Below are 17,516 nucleotides of genomic sequence, written 5' to 3' on the forward strand. Positions count from 1 at the left end.
TTACGACACCGACGTTCTTTGAGGGGTGAGTCGTCGTACTAAATGTATGGGAGGGTTTGAAGTTAATGTTTGGGATATTTCAACTTTTATTTAAAAAAAGTTATTAATGTAATTTTACTCATTGGGTAACGCACTTTTGATATCAATTTGAAGATTTCTGATATCTGTTATATTTACGGAATTATCGCCTGGCTACACTTAACGATTACACCCTGTATATGAATGTTGATTTTTGATTGTTAACTGCCAAATCAAACCTTTTTCGAATTATAAATTCGGTGCATTCGAAGTGGATTATGTGCCACTTTTTTATATAAACTTTTAAACGAATGGTGCCTTCTCACGTTACCTGGTGGTCCCCGCCGCCGCCGCCGGCCCCGGCGAGCCCGGCCTGCGCGCGGCGCAGCCACTGCTGCAGGCGGTCCACCGCCACCTCCGACTGCGCCGCCTCGCGCGCCGCGCCCTCCAGCGTGGCCGTGCGGGACGCCGCCTGGATATACAAATATCAAATAAAATTACAAGGTATCTAATAGTGTAAACAATTGAATGGTATCTGATATACTAGCTTGGCCCTGTTTTAGTTTAGAAATCTGTGCGAGTCAGTGTAGTGGACGCGAACCTCGGCTTGCAGGGTGTTCCAGCGGTCCTGCAGCGCGTGTATCTCGGCGCGGATCCAACCGGCCATGATATGTGCGTCGGCCAGTTGTCGCCCGACGTCTTGAATCCGCGATAGACGAAGCGACGAGTGGTTGCGCATGTAACTTTCTAGGTCCTGCGAAAGATACGCATGATTAAATTTACTACGACGATGAAAGATAAAACGTAAAAAAGATATTTTTATTTTACGATTATTTATTTAAAATTGTTGTTCGACTTCAAGAAATATGATGTTCTCTATTGTATGTACTCACGTAAAGCTGTGCGGAGAGTTCCTCGGCGTCGGCCGGCTGGTGCCTGGAGCGCAGGCGCCGCTCCAGCCCGTCCAGCCACGCCGCCTCCTGCGCCAGCCACGCGCGCAGCTCGCCCGTCTCGTGCCACGCCTCCGCCAGCACCCTGCACATACAACATTCTATTATCACGCCGATACAGACAGCATTGCTTAAGCAATTCAATTGATGAACCCACTTACTCCACCCACTTATATGTTAAATAAATATTAATGCGGTAAAAAATTTTTTGGTACGCAAAAAGGACATTGAGCTCCCCTGAAATACATCAAATTTTAGAGACCTCAAATAAACGCCTCACTTGTATCGTTCGTAGACGCCGCGCGTGACGTCCGTCCAGCGCGCCGACAGCGCCGTCAGGCGCCGCGCCAGCGCCGCCGGTCGGCGCTCCTCTGCCGCTAGCATCATGTCGTTCCCTGTCGTTAAATACACTGATATTACATTGAGAAACATAAATCGATAAACGTTCAGTACCACATACAAAGCACAGTTAATTTTAGAAGACTTCAATCAAAGACGCCTAGGATTTAAAAATTACAAATACGCGAAAAAATGGGACAAGTAGCCTAAAATAGCCGCCGCGTAGCAACCGCGAAAACTAAAGACACTTGGTTTTTCTTTAGTGTATTATGATATAAACTTCAATTCATTATTGTTTTTTTATTAATTATTACATACGTATGAAAGAATTTGCATTATTAAATGATTACTGCGTTGTAAATCAAAATTACATATTATTACGATTTACTCTACTCACCAGCTTCATTCAGGTTCCTGAACTCCTGCGTCTTATCATCACACTTGTCCTTAAGCGTCTGGAACACCATCTTCACCTTATACAGCTCGGCCGAGTCCGATATCCTACAATCCTCCTCCTTTGGGATCTGCGCTTCCAACTCCTTCAACCAGCTCTCAGTATCGGCTATCTGTCTGAATACACTCTCAGTGCGTTCCAAGGCCCGCCTTAAGCCTTCGTTCAAGGTGCGAGCACGTTTGGTGGTGTCTAGGAACCGTTTGGCGGGGGAGCCGTCGGAGCGGAGGGTTCTGCCGAGGGATTCGTCGCAATCTTCGAGGATCGTGGCGCGGGTGTTGTCGATCGAGGTTAACATCGTTTCGTATTTCTCTTTTTCTTCGTCGTATTTCTGTAAATAAACATGTCATTTATAAAAATAAGTAATTTAATAGCTTTAGCATTGTGTGAAAATAAACAATCAACCAAGCAAAGTATGGGGTTATAACTTACATTGCTGGTATCCAGCAAACTCTCCAGCAGCTGGACGTCCCCGATGGGTATGAACTCGTTGTCGGCGAGGAACTTGTCCAGCTTGTCTAGCCACTGCTTCAGCTCTGTCGTGTCGGCTTCCAGCTGCTCTACCAGCTTCACTCCTGTAAAGGATACAAAGTGTGTTAATATCTATATATTAGAACTTATTCTACTTCAATATCTAGCGAAGAGTGCCTAGGTCAGCAAGACTACAAAAGTCATAAAAAAATCACTGTAAAAGAATTCCGACCTCAAAATTGCAACCTTTATAGTGTAACCTAACCTTTACTTTCCTTTTTCAAGTTACAATCGTGTCGCTGCTTGTTATTCAAAAGGCGTCTTCATCATTGCATATTTGAAATGTAACTTTTAACCTTTTATTGTTCATTTTAAAATTGTTAGTAAATTAGTTTATTATTCATAATCGATTACATAGAGTAGTATACTAAACCAAAGGGTGTATTACCGTTCTCCAGCTTGTCGATCTTCTGCTCCAGCAGCACCTGCGTGTCTCCGAACTTCGTCACCAGGTTCTCCAAGCTGCTCCTCACGTTCAACTCCTGCACGCTCCCGGCTTCATACTGCTGCCTTCTCGCCTTCACCACCTCATCATAACCCGCTTGTAACTCTTCCAACTCACTACGAAGACTCTTTAGCTCTTTCACTTTATTTTCCATGGATTCAGCGGTAGAAAACATGACGTGCTCGACGATAACTCGGGATTCTATATCTTGTATTTTCCGCTGGAGATTCTCGAACTCATCCTTAACGGTCTCCTGAGGTTTCTTATTGATCGCTAATTTAATTTCTACTTCTTTAGCGCTCAAATAGTTCAAAAGCTCCTCGTATTCAGTTCCTAGTTCTTTGGCAGTACTCTCTATTTCTTCTTTATAAGCGGGCGCGATCGGCTTGGTCAAAAGAATGATCGATTGCGCGTCAAGTTCCTTCCGCTTGATCTCCAGCTGCCGCAGCGCGCGCAGCTTGTTCCGCAGGTGGATGAGCTGGTTGTTGGAGGGCTTGTCGCGGAGCATGCGGTCCCGCCAGGCCTGCGCGTCCTGCAGGGCCTCGCGTAGTGAAGCGGCCGCGCGGTGGAAGCTGTCCTTGTCCTCGAGCAGGTTCATGGTGTTGCGGAGCGAGGTGGCGCCGCGCTGGATGTCGTCCCAGCGTTGTTTTAGCTCTTCGATGATTTTTGCGTGCTGTTCGGCCTCCTCTGTAACAATATCGTTTGTAATTATTTGAGAAAAACCTTCAAAGCGGCAGTGGTGGTAAAGTTTCAAAAGTAGACCGCTTTCTGCTAAGACCGGTAACTCTAACTCGGAAAGATAGCTCGGTTTGAATAATAACTCGTTTAATTTTATAAGGGATCACCAAAATCGACCTCTCCCATTGCTTTGAAAAATGACATTGTAAATTTTTGTATGAGTTATTTCATACCGGCGAACAAAATAAACCTCCTGCTAGTGTGTGAGCATAATGACCGTCAATATTAGGTACCTTTGAGCGCAGGATCAGTGGCCAGCCGTCGCTGTATCTCCTCGACGTTCGCGAAGTCCTGTCGCTGCACGGATAGCTCCTTGTCGAGACGCTCTAAAGTCGCCGACACAGTTGCGCGCGGCACTGACGAATCTTCTAAGTCACGCGCACACTAAAAATTTTCAGTGTTCTAAATAATTTATCAGTCACAATCATATATATTGAGCACCAAAACACGTTATTTTAACTACAAGTGCCCATAAGCAATTTTTTATCTCGTTAGTCAAAAATACCAAAAACAAAGCATAAAAGACAGTTTTCATAGGATTTGTACCCCGCATGGAAATCAGCGCCGCCTGATAAACGCGGCTTCTTACTTCTGCGGGCGTCACTTGAGGATGTCATTGCTGGTAGTCACTGTGTCCTCTCTGTACTACAGACACTAGATAATACACAATACGAACCTTCTCTAGTGTCTCAGTGGCAGTCTTGGCCCAGTTCTCATAGGGCTTGTACCCGGCCTGGAAGTCTGCGCCGCCTGAGAGTCGCGGCTTCTTGCTCCGGCGAGCATCGCTTGAGGACGTCACGGTGACTGTTGTTGTGGTCACCGTGTTCTCTGCGTCCATTGGGGACTGTTGGGTGGTCACTAGCTCCACTTCGAAGCCTTGCTCGCGAATCTGAGGACAGAAACAACAGATATAACAATTAGTCATCTGAAATGTTTTACACAAAACCTGAAAATGTATCACTGTATTATTTACACTATTAGAAGAATGTTTACTAACGACTTTTTTATCGGGAGATGGACAACAGTAGTTGTAGCTGGGGTAAATAATTAAAAAAAAAGTGACTAACCCGTTGAGCTTGAACGTCTAGAATCATAAGCAGAGCCTCCGCCCTATCCTGCAACTCTTCAGCCCTCGCGAACACGTCAGAGAAGTCAACTCCCGCCGCTTCGCCGTTGGCTATCAAAGCGGAAGCTCTCTCCGTGTGCTGTATCGCTCGCGCTTGTTGGAGAGAGACGGAATGCTTGATCTGCTGGAGCGTGCTGATGCGCTCGAGGACCTCTTGGACGGTCGATACTGGGTTCGCTTCCATCTGCAATAGACATGGATTAAATTTACCAAATTACTTTTTTATCGTTACAATATTTTTGAAATCCTGTAATTAGGTCAGGAAATGAATGCTCAAAAAACGTTGTAGAGGGAAATGCTAGGAACACAATTTTTGACTCCGTAGCTTTGTTTGGACTAGTTAGGAGGTGAACATATCAAAAGTCCCCGGCTGTAGCCCCGGTGGGGGGGTAGAGGGGGGTAAGAAGGTCGAATTTTTCGGTTTTTCATTGATATCTTGGAAACTTTGCGTCTTAGCGACATGACTACTAAGACAAACCGAAAGCTGATAAAATTAGTTACAAATTTTATCCAGTCAAGTTTTTCGATATCTTGAATAGTTTTTGAGATACCCGCTCTTGAAAGTTTATTTAGGGATTTTATATTTATCTTAATATCTACATCAGTGAAGCTGTTAGGCCATGTTTAAAGGATGATTATTGAGATAAAAAGTATCTTATGTCCTGTCTTGGGACTCGATATATCTGTATACCAAATTTCAATTAAATCGGTTTAAATCGGTTCGGTCGGCGTGAAGAGGAATTGAAAAAAAAAGGTATTTGTTTAAAGTTTATATGTTTTTTCTTAGGAATGGTGGCAATGTGATACCAGAAATGAATTCAGCAGCCCCGATTTATATGAAAATGATACCAAACACGGCCTAGTAGCTTCACTAATGTAGATATCAAGATAAAATTGAAAGCCCTAAATAAACTTTCAAGAGTGGGTATCTCAAAAACTATTCAAGATATCGTAAAACTTGACTAGATAAATATTGTAACTAATTTTATCAGCTTTCGGTTTGTCTTAGTAGTCATGTCGCTAAGACGCAAAGTTTTCAAGATATCAATGAAAAACCGAAAAATTCGACCTTCTTACCCCCCTCTACCCCCCAGCACCGGGGCTACGGCCGGGGACTTTTGATATGTTCACCTCCTAACTAGTCCAAACAAAGTTACGGAGTCAAAAATTGTGTTCCTAGCATTTCCCTCTATACCTTCTTATTGCTTGGCCTAAATTTAAAATAATTCTACATCAGATGCGCCTTCAATTTTAATATCAGCAACGTAATTTTAAAGGATCGCAGATCTCTCGTTAATGTACCTGTTTGAGCTGTTCCTCGGCGCCGGTGGGCTGCAAGTCCTGCAGCGCCTGCAGCCGCGCGAGCTGCGCCAGCGTCCACTGGCACGTGTGCGACCAGCGCTCGCCCAGCGCTCGCAGCTCGTCTTCCATTTCTACCACACCCGCTGCAAATAAACACACAATAATGTCACAATCATTGTCAATCGGTCCCGATAAAGGATGCTTACGGGATTGGTTTCAGAAGGTAGCAACTCACAGCTAGCCAGGACGACTATTCTGAGTTGTTGTTCGCGAAGAGTCATATGTAGAGCGATGCTTAACAGCAACACTCAAGTATGGTGAGTTGAGAGTGTGGCCCATACGAATCATCAGTTAACGGTGTGGACTGGACGATGTTAATATTATACCTGTGTCTTCATTATCATCCAAAACCAAGACGCAGTCGGCCAAAGCATCTACTCTAGGCTGTTGTTCGCGTAGAGCTTCATGTAGAGCAGTTATAGCGGCCAAACTGGCTGAGGCCTCTTCTGGGGTGTCGCCGGGTAAAGGACCCAGCTTGGATATGCGGTCTTCCGTCGCTGTCAGCCATTGTCTGTGAACATGCGGGTAGCAAATTAATTAGATGGTTCTAATGCTAAGTAGAAATGGATACGAGGGAAATAAATAGGTTAAAATGCGTAGAAACCTGTACAGTATTGAAATTCCGCTCGAATATGGTGTTTACCGATTTTATTTAAGTACTAGTACTTAGACATGTCGTTAGTAGAATTTCTCGGATTGACTTACCGGAATTCATGTCTAGTTTCTTGTTGAGCCTTCATGAGCGCCTCGTGGACTTGCGCCTGCCGCGCCATGCCGCGCGCGCGCAGCTGCTCCCAGCGTTCCGCTAACAAGCGGAGCTGCAGCCGCACCTAGAAAACACGGGGGACATTCACGATCACTTTTAAAAAGGAAACGACTTATCAAAGCCGTCCGCCATCATTTTATAGTCTATCGGAAGTTTCGCGTTACCAAAATGGGCCTCGACTGGAAATCTAGAATGACTTCGACGAGGTCCTCCCCTGCCCCGGGCCGGGTCCGTTAGGCATGTCGCATATTTATATTATTTAGTGCCAGTTGCACCAACCACATTTGACAGACTGATGACGATGATCCGTCTGTCAAATGTGGTTGGTGCAACTGGCAATTAGAGAAGCGCGTGTACCTCTCTCGCCTCGGCGCCGGACAGCGCGCCGTCGGCGGCCAGCCGCGCGCCCAGCGCCAGCGCGCCGCCCACGCGCGCCTGCTGCGCCGCCAGCTCCAGCAGGAAGGCCTCGTGCACGTGGAAGTGCTCCTTCAGCTCCGCCAGCGCCGCGCCGGCCGCCGGCGCCGCGCGCGCCGCCAGCCGCTCCTCCGCGTCCAGCAGCCACGCCAGCGCCTCCTCCAGCGCCGCCGAGTACCCGCCCAGCTCGCCCGACCCCGTCGTCGCCGTCGACAGCGGCCGCGACCCGCTCTGGAAAGGGGGACGATCGTTCGATATATTCTAGTGGGGAGACCCCGGGGAGATTATTGGTGTGGTGACTACTATTTAGTGGGAAGTATCGATTGCTCGATTACCATTTAGGCTATTCCGTTGCGGATGATGTCCGTCCCGGGATATAAAACTGACGGGGACCCGATATTATGTGACCTCGTCGTCGAGTCGACGACTCGAACCTGCGCCCGATTTGAATGACCCGATGCGCGATGCGCTCGGTATAAATGCATTCACGCGCCCTGTCACTCCTGTCATATATGTAAGCGTCAAAGTTGAAAGGAATGTTTATTATGTTAATATTAGCAAAGTAATACTTTAATTTTATTAATATGGATTTCCGCAAATAACGCCTGAATCTATTCACAGTAATCTCTTTAACGAAATTCATGATTGATTTCCCTTTAGACTGAAACGAATTTCCCGATTTCCTTAATTACCTCTGCGGTGTTCCCTAGGGGCGAGGCGGGTTCCGAGTCGGGGCCGACATTCTCCGCGTCGGGTTCCATCGTCGCCAGCTCGGGCGTCGAGTGCGGCAGCGATTGGAACAGGCACATCAAGTACATCATGATCGACTTCTTGTCCGGGTTTGGTGTGTTTACGTCTGCAATCACAAGTTGAGAAAACTTTGCATATAGTCCGCGAGGCGGCGTTGTTAAATCTATACTGACTCGAACTTTGTAGAGACTTATTGGAATCGAAAGATGTAATGATAGGAAGAAACAAGGTTATATAAAGTTTTTCTTGTTAGCGAGCAGAAAAGCGTCTACCATTTTTTTTTTGGGGATGGTGAAGGGTAAAAAGTCGGTAAGTAAATTGTTGATTCGGTCGTTTTGGTTCAAGTTAATGCTATAATTTTTCTATAACTTAATCTAACAACAATTTGTACATATTTCCTTAATCTGACGATCGCAAGTTCGATACCCGATGTTCACATTGTAACCGTCAGATTAAGGAAATGCGTAGGTACAAATAATTGTTTTGCCAAAGCAAATGTTTGGTGCCCAGTGATACGATGTCCGTTTAAGATTATAAATATGAAAATGCTTGCGATAGCTATTTGTAAAAGAGGCCTTAAATCCTGTTTGCAGAATATTTTTTTAGTTTTGACTTACCTTCAGGGTCCAGCAACCGGTCTATCCCGAGGTAGTTGTGCGCCAGAGTGAAGGCGTGGTCGAGGCGCTCGCTGGGCGCGCGCTGCGCCACCTCGTGGAAGTCGAAGAGTTGTGGTCGCCAGCGGTGCAGCAGAGCGTTCAGAGCGAGGCCATCGGCCCAGGACGACGTGAAGTTTGTCACGTCTACGTCCTCGTAACCCTGCAGTGGGAAACAAGATCATTTTAACATAATGTTAAAGAACCGACTTCACAAACAGTCAAACATGTCATTATTTTATGGCCTTTATCAGCGGTTCCACTACTTCCACTTAACGTGGTATTTACCAAGAGAAAATGCATGTTATGTGTGCCTATAAAAGTGGAAAAGTTTTCTAGATTTCTCTAGGGTTAACATCAAATCTGGCCTGTTGAGTGTACTCTTTTAAACAAAAAAATCCCGATGAATTACGGTTAAAAATATTGTTAGAATACGTGACCTGAGTGTGGGCGCGGCACCACGCCAGCAGCGTTCGCTCCAGGCTCGTATGGTGCAGCTCCGACATTAACTCCTTGAGGTGGTACTGCACTTGCCAGTGGAGGATGATGCTCCACACCAAACCTGCAAAATGACTCGAAAATTAGAAAACACCGTTAAACCGAGTTCTTGAGAACTTATGATATATTAGAGGTCCTATCTACGATATAGTATAAACCAGTGTTTGTAAGGGGTTCAGGACGAATAGACACACCATACTACATATCAGGGGGGAGGGGGGTATCCACCCTCGCTTGCTGACTGGCTCGTTTTCCCGTTAAAAAGATAGTTTTTGTTAGGATTAGGATCGCCCACCAAGGACACTATAGTTAATTAGTTACGTAAATAAAGAAGATCGATGGTTACCGAGTATGAGCTTGGGGTTGCCGTCGACGACGTCCGCGGCGGCGATGTTGACCAACCTGACGCCGGCGTCGTTGAGCGCGCGCAGCGCCGTGCTCACGTTGTTCACGTGGTGCACGCGCATGCGGCCGCGCTCGCGTTTCTGTAACACACCAACACAGTCAGTCAATAAGCTGGCCTGGTCCCTATCAGCTAGGTAACTCTTCATATTTTCGCGTAGCTTTATATTGTAAGAGGCACCTGCATTTTTCGTCGCATCTTCCCCCGAGTATTTCGTTTTCCAACACTTAGCAACAGGTGTAATTTGGTATATAAGCAGCCTCGAAAAACCAAATGTGTCGCTTGATCCAACTAATTGAGTTTTGTTTTTTTGACCTTACGCTTCCACTTTGGCAGTCACAGTCCCTCAAATCAGTTAATTTGACTTTATTTGACCAACTAAATGCGACTAATGTGAGGTGTACTCACATATTGCTGCGCGGTGAGGATCTCCAGCAGCGACAGCAGAACCTCGCCGTCGCGCAAGTCGGCGAACAAGTCGCCCACCAGCGGCTTCCCGTTCTGTGGAAATACGAGGTTATTAGTTCCAGAAGGAAGGCATCATAGTTGCTCTAACTGTAAAACTGACTATGGTCCGACTCACAAAGTGTGACAGCGCGACCACAAAAGTCAAATTTCTATGAAAATATAACGATAATAGACGTGCTGCCACACATTGTTGCTGCCGAGGCGGTGCAACTCCATCTTGGCAATGTCATCGCGATATATGTACATATACCTAAGTCAGTATATTCGTACTTGTACCTACTACTTTGCCGCGAAAACTTTACTCTATCTTCTCACAGTAAAACATAATGACAAGCCTGGGCTTGTCATTATGTGATCCCATGACGATAAACGATAACACTTATTTGCAACAAAAAATTGCAACTACAAAGTCTAGACTTTACCTTACTATAATAACTATAATCTGTTCGTACTCACCTTGACCAGTTGCGAGTTGATCCATTTTGCAAATGTTTTCTTCTGTACGTCCTCTCGCTCGTCTGTAACAAAACAAACACATTAATACCAAGCATTTTTACTTTACTAAATAGTTCCATCGTCTAAACTGTGAAGTAACCATTCGTAAACCTTATCGCCAAGACATAAACTCTTTATTGTCAAGAGACAAGAAATCAAAACCACTTTATATCAAAAGCACTGCTTCTTCGTACCATCTTCAACAGTTTGGTCCGAGGCAAGCGCGCTCGCGATCACCTCCCATCCTTTCAACAGCGTTATCATCGCATACTACTGCCTCTAGCTATTATTTTATAAAACAAATGGAACGGTTTGTCAACAATGCCGTCTGTTTGTCAACTGGCGAATATGTGCGGATGAGCGGTGAGGTACTGAGGTAATATAGTTGTACGAGAGCTGGCGCGCGAGAGCAGTATCTATTTACTGACGGTTATTTAGACTCACGTATTTTCAATCAGTGCGATAGTTAAATTCGATTAACTGCTTGGCAGCCTTAGGCCAATGTTGAGTAGTACCAATTCCAACATAAATTAAAGTGCATCTACCAGGTATTTCCTATACCTGTATCTGTGACTTAGTGTACCTACGTTTTGTTTCGTCAGCCCTTCAGATGACTAATTTTCGTATTCCTGTTGCGGCAGTTTGCCATACGAAGGGTAAGATAGTATTGGCTACCTACTTAATAAGCCTAAACCAAAAAAAAATCGACAGCCGAGATAAAGATATATTACGTACCTATTTACTTTTTTTTCTTATTTTTATTTGAATGAATTTCGGGCCGAATCCGCAATTTGAAATTAAAGCCAAAATAATCTTTGCATGCTCCCGACAAATGTGCACTGCAGATGGAGACAGTGCGTTATCCGCGCTCCAGCGGCTGCGCTCGGGCTCGGCTCGCGACGCGCCCAAAATTGCCACCGCAGCCCTACGTCAGCTGATATCCATACGCAGATAACTATAAAAAACCTATAACTAAGGGCGGCGGAGTACCGATCGACGACAAAGCAAGATCAATATACGCATCCACTCTACGCATCATACGCTTACGAAGAAATGTAAAAGACCCACGATATGTCTTATCTAGCAAACGAGGATGTTGGTGACTTGGGGTAAGTGTAAGTAACTAGATAACTATAATTTTATAGAATAGTAAAGTGGTGTTCGCGGTGGTGGCCGAGTGGATATGACGCCCGACTTTCAATCCGGAGGTCGCGGGTTCAAATCCTGGCTCGTACCAATGAGTTTTTCGGAACTTATGTACGAGATATCATTTAATATGTACCACTAGCTTTTCGGTGAAGGAAAACATCGTGAGGAAACCTGCATACATCTGCGAAGAAATTCAAAAAGGTGTATGTGAAGTCCCCAATCCGCATTGGGCTAGCGTGGGGACTATAGCCCAAGCCCTCTCGCGCATGAGAGGAGGCCTGTGCTCAGCAGTGGGACGTATATAGGCTGAAATGATGATGATGATGATGAAGGTGGTGTTCAATGCAAATGATTAAGAATTAATGTAAGTAGACAGCACTTAATAACACCTCGACTCGAATTCTCACGATTGCATAGCAATGTTATAAATGTTATAATCAAACATGCAGTCACGGACTTAATTCTTAAGGGTTCATTTTGAAGAAGGATATTACATAACGTAAACATTTAAAACCAAACAGGTTACGGTTATTAATTAAATCTGTGACCATTGATTGATAACGCAAGAACTCATGTTCAATATTCAAACTTGGCTGATCGAGTGACACAATATTTTTTATTGATTTGTTTACATATTTAACGAAATCATTTACAACCATATGTGATACACACAGGTCAAGCCTGTACCGTATTATATCACTCCATCGACAGCATCACTCGGCATTCATCTCGAGAATTAGCAATTCGAATGTAAACAGTTGCGTCACCTGCGCCAGCGACGTGCAACAACTTGGATTTAACTTAACCGAACGATGGTCGACTTTATATGTTTGGAATAAGGTTTAGGTAAGGTTAGACAGTTAATCGAGAAGATAGTAGTGACAGCAACTCTGTACTGATCATTTATAGACCTTTTGTCTTGGTGATAAGGTTTAGGTAAAGTCACATGTGCAGTATGAGTTAAACCTGTGCCTTGCAGACCGTTCTTGAAGGTCAGTTTTTATTAACTTTGATGCTTTGCGAAACTAAATTTCAGAAAATTACTTGGCTATTATTTAGTGCTTAGATGTGAAACATTAAATCCAAGAACTTAGGGTTTCCAAGTCAAGGCCGGAATGATAAGATAGGAGCGTATTGTTGGTATTGTTTTACTAAATGGCCAACCAAGATGGCGACTTCATTAGTTGGTGATGTCATTAGTGATCTGTCAAACGTGAAGATTGGAAGTGAATTATGTCATTACCATTAGATATGTGACATCATCTATTGACAGATAAAAAAGGCAGAACTATAAATAAAACCGCCAGAAATATTTTCTGGCTATCGGAGATATCAATATAAACTTTATTTAAAAAATTTGGTTGTTCTTCATCAAAATAGCACGAAACATAGGTACTATATTTTTAGGTAGGCTATTAGGTTAAGCAAACCTTAACCTTTATCGTACGAGCGAATGTTTTGTAAATTACAAATCATACAGTAACATTGACCTACCAAGTTAAATCTCAAAGCATCCGAATGTCAGGGCCAAGTGCAGTGTCCGAAATACCCGGCTTCAAACGTTGCAGTCTGGCGTGACGGTAATCTTAACGATACAGACGTTCCACGTCTAAATTTAGACAATAACTCAAGCAAACCATAATATTTACACTAAGTTGCAGATGCTCGAAGACGAGTTACTTATGTTGTCTGCAGACATGTGTCCGTTTCCACGCGCACCATCCTGACAATTATTTGTGGCTTTGTGACCAGTTATAGTCTGATCCACCGTTTACAATACTTCATCGTTTCCTATCAGGTGACCTAACCTAACCGATCTAATTGAAATATTGTCGTGAGAATTATTTGGCCAACAAGTGGTGTCACTGAAGGATAGAGCGAAAACACTGTAACTTATTAAGACCCTAAAAAATAATTATGTCAATAGGTTTTTTGGCCATTACCGTTATTGAAGCCTTTTAGGAGTCAAATCGGACCATTTCAAGTCTTTCTTGAGCTCCGCGTCTCGTCATACGTTCTGAGTTTTTCCGAGACGATAAGTATATTAATTTAACGCTCCACGTGTGATATTGTTCATTCATAATGCAACATGTAATCAATACCCTTAAATCTTTAACGGGCATAAGGGTCTCAGTAATCACGCAAAAATGAACCCTGATACTGCGAAATAAAGTTCAAAATATAGCTTAAACCAGGCACGCTCGACCTACTTCGGTTTATGACCGAGACTAACAAACATAAGAATACAGAAGCAATATTGAAACACGCGACAAAATCAAATGTTTTACAATAATACGTCTTAAGCCTCGCAACTCGGTGGTATAATTTGATCTATAGCTATCACAATAACTGGGATTCCTTGTCAAACATGCCATATTCAGCTAGGTAATTGTAGGGCATACTCAAACTAAATGATCGTTACTGTAGGACCTATACCCCGAAATCAAGACAAAATAATACTGGTCCTTAGAAAACAAAATATTGAAAAGAACACCTCGTATGTTTAATCAAGAGTCAGACTTAATGGAACCCTGTCAATAAACTTCAGTGAACAGATATGTACATCAATGACGTCACCAAACAGTTGACGGCACCGTCGTCCACACTGATGTTAATTATGTAAACATAAACCCTATTGCAAATCTGTAAGGTCTAATAAAGATCAGTTAAACGCACAATTATCAGTTACTGTTACAAAGGGCGATGACGGGAGCTAAGTGACCTGTCAATTGCACGTCCAATCAAGCCGGCGCGTCGGAGCGATCGGTATGCGATACCAAATAGTCAGATGCATGATGTGACGTGTGCGTTTGAACCGACGACAATAGTTAACCATTTCATTACGACGAGACTGGTCGATTGCATGGACCACATTTGACGGGTTAGTTAAATTTAGTGGTGACAACTGGCAAGTGGCAACTCGTAGAAAGCTGTCAACGACAACGTCAAACTGTCAAAAGAGTACACGATCTTTTCTTAAAGTTAAGAATCAGGGAATTCCTTTCCCTTTGCACCCACGTAAACGACACGTTAAACGTCGTAACTCATATTTAAATAGAAACGGCATGCAGAGTTATAGACCGACAAGAAATTGTAGAAATTAAAAAGTGGCAACATCGTAGTGTCGTCCCTTTCACATCAATCTAAGAAAACGGGACGACACTGCGATGATGGCTCTTTTTTAATTATACAATTTCTTGTCGGTCTATAGCTTGGTTGGTCCGACACTAAATGGGCGTATCGTATGTTATAATCATATGTCAAAAGTGCTAAACATTCAGGCAAGTGTGTCATAAGTCATAACTGACCACCGATAAAGATATTTCATGGACATAATACATTGTCTACACTACAATACAGTTATACGCGACGCGTGCGCGAGATCGATACGGATGTTAAACTTTTTGCCTCGTTCAATCCAAGTGTCGCTATTTCTAATACAGCAAGATTTAACCGATCAGTATTGGAGCTTATCTCGTTGCAATAAGGATTACGAGTGGTTAGTCGTGTCGACGAATACAAGCGATAGTTATCTGGACGGCAGGCCTAAGACGTAAGGTGTTTAAATCATATCGTGTGTAGATTGTATTCTTCTTACTGTTGGCGCGAGCGCAGGCGAGTTGAGCTCTCAGATCAGTGGGTATCTATGAGATGGTCGAACGCTATCAAGAGGTCGACTGGTGGTAGAATGCACCGTGCTGTCCAGATGGCTTTTGACAAAATGGAGACAAATTACATGTGGTCGAGATTCGCATCAGCTATGAGGGAAAAAGAAAGAAGAAGATGGGTATCTACAATCGAAGGTTGTAATTATACTGGTGAAGGTTGTAATTAGCCAGTCCTCGGTAACCGATGATAACGAATGAGGCGCCAGAGCGTGTGCATTCCACGCATGCGCGTCGGTTTAGAGAAACCAACACAAGAAGCGCACGCGCAGACACTCGACGCTGCAGAACCCGACACCGACCCCTTTCACGATACCTCTTTAAGGATTATGTTTCCAGATTCTTATATGTATTACATTTTCTAGATCTCAGGAATATTATTTGAGTCGTTGTAGTAGCTTATACTTGCAGAAATGAAAAATAACTCGCATGACTTGACGAGACATTTTTTTATTGAAAGATTCAGATGCTCAGTGAGAACAACTTGAAAAAAAGAAGTTTGTGATAAAAACAGATATCGCTTATGCAGATCGTGACAGAGAGGAACAGCTACTTGTATAAGTACTAGCAAGGGATGATAAACCAAACTACCGAAAAGATAACATATTGCCGCTTCCATCCGTGTTGGATCTAAACTTTTAATTACCTAGAACTAGAACGTAATTAATAGCAAGCAGTCAAATTAAACACTCACGTATTTTAAGTCAAAGATTGCTCGACACGGAGCTAAACAGGCGTATTCTCAGTGTCACGGAAGTTTTGTATTTAAGTAGTCAAATATAAACCAAAGGCAAGCAAAATATTTGTGAACCGATACAAACGGCATTTTGCTCCCAGCGCGGGGAAATGACGCTGACTATCTCTCGGCCCTATTAGGCACACCAGGCGTGAACTCATGTTACATTGTGCATTGCATGTGCTAATGCATACATTTGCATAATCAGCACTACAGTGGGCGATCTTTGGGACGAGAGAAGAGACAAGAACAATTTATGAGTGAGGACCCAAAGGAACGACTTTCAAATAACGAAAATAAAAAATATTGTTCCATAGAAATCATCCATATTACAGAAGCATAAATCAAATAGAAATCATATTCGGCATCCACTGCACTCTCTTTTAGCGATACTCATAAACGCGCTACAACTACGAATACAAGCCTCTATTAGCTATTTAGTAATTGTAAGAGAGTGATAAACATAAATAAACGAAGTAAAACTAGTAAAGTTTCATCAATAAGGGAGTTTCTCGCTAGTCGCTACCAATTCGGTGCACAGTTAGCTTAGGCGGAATCTGTCGGTAGGTGAGTCGAAGTTTTTGGGCCGTCACGGTTATCGAGAGTGATCTCATCGTCAGTGACCGCGGTCGGGGTCACGCTTTCGATAAATCAAAGTATTCCTTATCGTTCACAAAACAATGGCCGTCTGTTTACAAGGGCCCCAGATTATATCTGACCCACGATTCATTGATAAGTTTCGGGATCGCTGTTATTAATATCGACCTTTACAAATCCTCCAAAAACTTATTTCTTTTAGAAATACTTTTTTTAGTCAAACTTAAAAAAATAAACCCATGCTTGTACGAGTATGCTGTGTAAACAGTCCCAAAAATGCCTAAAGTTGACAGGACGCGGACGCTACGACGTCACGCACGCACGCAGGACGTTAGCGTATGCGTGACTTTGCACCGACTTCGATAGAACAAAGTGACGAATTTATCATTAGTATAAACGTCATATTTTTAATTAGACTGCAAATGGCATCCTGAGTTTGCTTGATCCGGTCCGGCTCTACATGCTTACCAATTATGATCAAAGATAGAAAAATCAAGCTTAATCTATTACCGCTAGCATCATTGTAATGTGTGACGATACCTAGCTGAGTACCTGCTATAATACTCGTAATCATGCAAACGATCCATACTGGTCATTATGTCCGCGGAAGTGCAATGCCTCCTTATTATATGTATGTCCGCTTACAGCAACACTTCACTGTCCTTCGATGGACTTTAGATCCTTGCAATAACGTTCACAAATAGTTGACTGTGTCGACGTACGCCCGTCGCAGGATTACTTAACTCGCGTGAGTGGACAGACTACGCATGCGTAAGTAGGTAGTAGATGCATTCAGAAGTGTGACGGTTGACACCCGCTCCACCTGCACTCGGCGCGGGCGCCGGCGCCTGGCACTGATCAAGAATTAACTGATATGTAAATATAGAGAACTGATAGCACACCAAAATTATGTCTTTTATTTATAGGCATATTCATGTATGAATAAATTTAAATGCAAAGAC

General features: G+C 43.6%; 1 protein-coding gene across 1 annotated transcript in view; it reads right to left on the minus strand.

Moving 5' to 3' along the window:
- LOC134668449 (dystrophin-like) overlaps nucleotides 1-17,516 on the minus strand; it is a 301,938-nt gene that overhangs the window by 265,507 nt on the left and 18,915 nt on the right. The window contains exons 3-22 of the mRNA XM_063525939.1: nucleotides 10,369-10,430; nucleotides 9,853-9,945; nucleotides 9,388-9,526; nucleotides 8,984-9,105; nucleotides 8,508-8,706; nucleotides 7,833-7,996; nucleotides 7,084-7,371; nucleotides 6,666-6,790; nucleotides 6,287-6,471; nucleotides 5,901-6,043; nucleotides 4,540-4,782; nucleotides 4,149-4,361; nucleotides 3,706-3,856; nucleotides 2,678-3,421; nucleotides 2,191-2,333; nucleotides 1,705-2,089; nucleotides 1,249-1,363; nucleotides 912-1,053; nucleotides 620-772; nucleotides 350-490 (exon numbers count right to left, since the gene is read on the minus strand). Of these exons, the coding sequence (XP_063382009.1) occupies nucleotides 350-490; nucleotides 620-772; nucleotides 912-1,053; nucleotides 1,249-1,363; nucleotides 1,705-2,089; nucleotides 2,191-2,333; nucleotides 2,678-3,421; nucleotides 3,706-3,856; nucleotides 4,149-4,361; nucleotides 4,540-4,782; nucleotides 5,901-6,043; nucleotides 6,287-6,471; nucleotides 6,666-6,790; nucleotides 7,084-7,371; nucleotides 7,833-7,996; nucleotides 8,508-8,706; nucleotides 8,984-9,105; nucleotides 9,388-9,526; nucleotides 9,853-9,945; nucleotides 10,369-10,430 (3,950 nt within the window). The remainder of the gene's footprint in view (nucleotides 1-349; nucleotides 491-619; nucleotides 773-911; nucleotides 1,054-1,248; nucleotides 1,364-1,704; nucleotides 2,090-2,190; nucleotides 2,334-2,677; nucleotides 3,422-3,705; nucleotides 3,857-4,148; nucleotides 4,362-4,539; nucleotides 4,783-5,900; nucleotides 6,044-6,286; nucleotides 6,472-6,665; nucleotides 6,791-7,083; nucleotides 7,372-7,832; nucleotides 7,997-8,507; nucleotides 8,707-8,983; nucleotides 9,106-9,387; nucleotides 9,527-9,852; nucleotides 9,946-10,368; nucleotides 10,431-17,516) is intronic.

This window comes from Cydia fagiglandana, chromosome 1 (genome assembly GCF_963556715.1).
Source record: "Cydia fagiglandana chromosome 1, ilCydFagi1.1, whole genome shotgun sequence".
In the NCBI taxonomy this organism is placed as follows: Eukaryota; Metazoa; Arthropoda; class Insecta; order Lepidoptera; family Tortricidae; genus Cydia; species Cydia fagiglandana.